Genomic DNA, 3072 nt, shown 5'->3' with positions numbered 1-3072 from the left:
GGGCCAGTCTTGCCCGACGAGTAGGGCGGCAAAGACTTGCTGGACGATGTCAGCTTCGTGGACCACGACTCCTTTGTACCGTCGTAGCGAACCATGTACATGTCGTAGCACGGAACGGCCGGGCTAGGACCGCCACCACACAGGTTGCTCGGGTTACCACAGTTGAGGGTGCCACCACCCTCAGCATCTCTCGTGCCGAGGATCACGAAGCCGTTCTTGTCGGCGTAGATGTCAGCGAAGTCGTGCAGCGGCACCTTGACGGCAGGGCTGCTAGCCACGAGCTTGTCGTTAGCGTCGAGCTGACGAACAATGATGCTGTCGCCGCTCTGGAAGGCGACACGCGAACCACCGCCGGGGATAGCAGCGATGGCAACCAGCTTGAGAGCAGCTTCGTCCTCGTTGGCCTCAACAGCAGCACCGACATCAACATCCGTGATCTGGATGCGCGGCTTCGCGCAGAAGCCGTTCTTGGTGGTGCCTGCAGCCTCAAGGCCGCTCGTGCAAGCAGCAAGAAGGGCAACGGTGGTAGCCATCAGAACGTTGTACAGACGCATGGTGTTTAGATGTGGTGGCTTGAAGTGGACTGTGCTTTCGTTGGGTAAATTGGAAAGTGAGTCCCAGTTGGGACAGCTCGACAGCCACTTTTAAGTTGACCGTGTTGACCCTCTTCGTCCAAACGATGGGATCACAGCAGGAAAGATAACCAGACTCCAGATGGAGTGGCGTACCTTTGGCCAAGTCCTGGTAATGTACCATGCTTCATCAATTTCGAGGTGTCTTTTGTGGGATCATCAAAATGGAAGGGCGTTCCAGAGGGTGCAAGGAAGGCGTCGTCGGCAAAAAGTAGCTGGAACTTTGTAATGAACTACACTTGTGGTTTAGCGACGTTTAGGCCAGGCTTCATTACTGGTATGCAAAGATAGAATGCAAAAAAAGAATTGCTGACAGTGAGTCAGGCCCTAGAATTGATTACATTCTGTGAAAAGACGTTCACAATGCACGATCGGGGTAAACTATTTATGCACACTCACATCAAGAACTGAAGGCATCGTTTTTCGCTGTTTGTGGCCCTACGCCTTCTTCATTCCCAGGTGTCCCAAAAGCCCGATGACCACTCGCCAGATTTGAACGAGACTTTGGCGGATCGGACACCGGAAGTTGCAGGCTGCAACTTGCAACTTACAGCAGGAAACGCAGTGCAATATATAAAAAAACTTCACATCGGATTTACAGTTTTAAACCTGATCCGAATTATGGAGTTATAGCGCGTCGCAATAGTGTAGTTACAACAAACTGTCGCTGCTAAGAGGAGGGAGAAGGAAGGATCGAGGCATTTCAATCGAGGGTTTTAGCCTGGGAGATGTTATACGTAAGGTTATTGTCGGCATCACATTCTGAGACGTCGTAGTAGTAGGACTTCGCAGGTACTGCGTGTACCACTTCGGCCGGACTTCAACTACAACCGCATTGTGCGTGCAGGTCAATTGGTGCAGCTGGTACACTACTCAATCCACAGAGGTGCCATACAAAGGCTTTCAGCTAGTTGTAACCGCTCGTAAGTAGAAATTTCCTGTATGCCATGTACGTGGTACATGTAGCAATGTGCCAACCAGGAAACTCCACGTCATCACTACTCAAATCAACCCCTCGAAATGTCCTCGTGGCGATGAGTTCTCGCACTACGGTATATGTTATACATGAACCAATAGTTATTGTGTTTTAGCTGACACAAGACATCACTGGTACTGCTGCGGAGCTAATAAAAATGCATTAAGTGATGTTGCTCTAATAGACTTTTATCGTTCGTCCTTGTGTAGCGATCATTTGCTGTAAATCAACAACTGATTAATGGAGAGTATTATCACCTGACGCTATTTTAATAAAAGAGTTACTGTAATTTCTTGAAACGTTTGTGGACAACGGAAGGCATTAATGCTGTCCGCATGGTTCATGGCCATCAGTTCGCAAATTGCTTCCGTTTTTCAGCCTGCTGCGAACACGGAGACCAGCCGTACGAGTCGTACGTCCCTTACTTTTTGAAGTCGACTGTTCACGATCGGTCGACGACATGAGTCAAATAATACTGTATTGGCACTAGAAGACGTAGCTTTCAAAAGGGGGGGGGGGGGGGGCTTCTAGGAAGCTATGAAGTTCGAGCAACACTCCAACACTCGATAATATAGGATTGCTTGTCCGTCTTGCTTCCACCAAAGTTTGCCACATATTGGCATCTGTGGTGTGGTGCCGCACCGCATACTCTAGAGTCTTGAGTATGCGGTGCAGACGTCTTGACTCAAGACGTCCGACCGTCCCAACGCGCGCTACGTTTACGTCGCATGCACTGATGCATGTCAATCTTTCGTGATCTGAAGAGTGACATATGCTCGAGGAGAAAGGGGCAACTTATGGTTGTTGCTCAACCTGATAGACTGCTAGATCAAGTTCAATACGAAGGGGTCGTTGTCACCCTTGTTCCAGCTGGAGCTCATGAACTTTGCACGGTAATGTCCTCCTCACACAAGGACGATTGTCCGTAGTGGCGGTGACCCGAACGAAATGCGTCAGTCTGCTTGTTCCTCATTTTCCAATTGGCCTTCTACAGCAACAACCTCCTCGGTTCACTGCAAGACCAAGAAATTACCAACCATGCGTCTGTATCACGTGCTTCTCGCTTCTGCTGTCGCACTCCTCGCTACCAACGGCTTCGCCGCTGCCGACGAGAAGTGCACCATGGTGACCCCGGAACCTGAAGTGCCCGTGCCTGCCGGCTCGTCGTCGCTTACCAGCGACGTGTCCAGCGGCTCTGGCGCCCCGGTTACCCAAGACTCCACTACCGCCTCGGATGTCGGTGCCAGCCAGGAAACTACCCCCGAGAGCCCGGTGCAGCAGTACTCCAACCCTGGCTCGGATGCCGGTGCCAGCCAGACGTCCCCTTCGGGCCCTGCTTCTGCTCCATCCAGCGTTGACGCCTCGCAGAACAGCGAGGACCCGTCGCAAAACGACGATGACCCGATGCAGGTCGAGATGCCGTCCACCGTTGACGCCTCGCAGAACAGCGAAGACCCGGCCCAG

At 51.7% G+C, this 3072-nt stretch overlaps 2 protein-coding genes across 2 annotated transcripts in view; one reads left to right on the top strand and one right to left on the bottom strand.

Moving 5' to 3' along the window:
• Positions 1-623, bottom strand: part of PPTG_08665 (hypothetical protein) — a 1502-nt gene extending 879 nt beyond the window's left edge. The window contains exon 1 of the mRNA XM_008902791.1: positions 80-623. Coding sequence (XP_008901039.1) covers positions 80-554 — 475 coding nt within the window. The 5' untranslated portion in view covers positions 555-623. The remainder of the gene's footprint in view (positions 1-79) is intronic.
• A 2023-nt stretch (positions 624-2646) lies between these two features.
• The window catches only part of PPTG_08664 (hypothetical protein), a gene marked incomplete at both ends in the record, with an annotated part of 1987 nt that continues 1561 nt past the window's right edge, over positions 2647-3072 (top strand). Inside the window, one exon of the mRNA XM_008902790.1 lies at positions 2647-3036. Coding sequence (XP_008901038.1) covers positions 2647-3036 — 390 coding nt within the window. The remainder of the gene's footprint in view (positions 3037-3072) is intronic.

This window comes from Phytophthora parasitica (genome assembly GCF_000247585.1).
Source record: "Phytophthora parasitica INRA-310 unplaced genomic scaffold supercont2.14, whole genome shotgun sequence".
Classification (NCBI taxonomy): Eukaryota; Oomycota; class Peronosporomycetes; order Peronosporales; family Peronosporaceae; genus Phytophthora; species Phytophthora nicotianae.
This window is presented reverse-complemented; position numbering and strand designations above follow the sequence as displayed.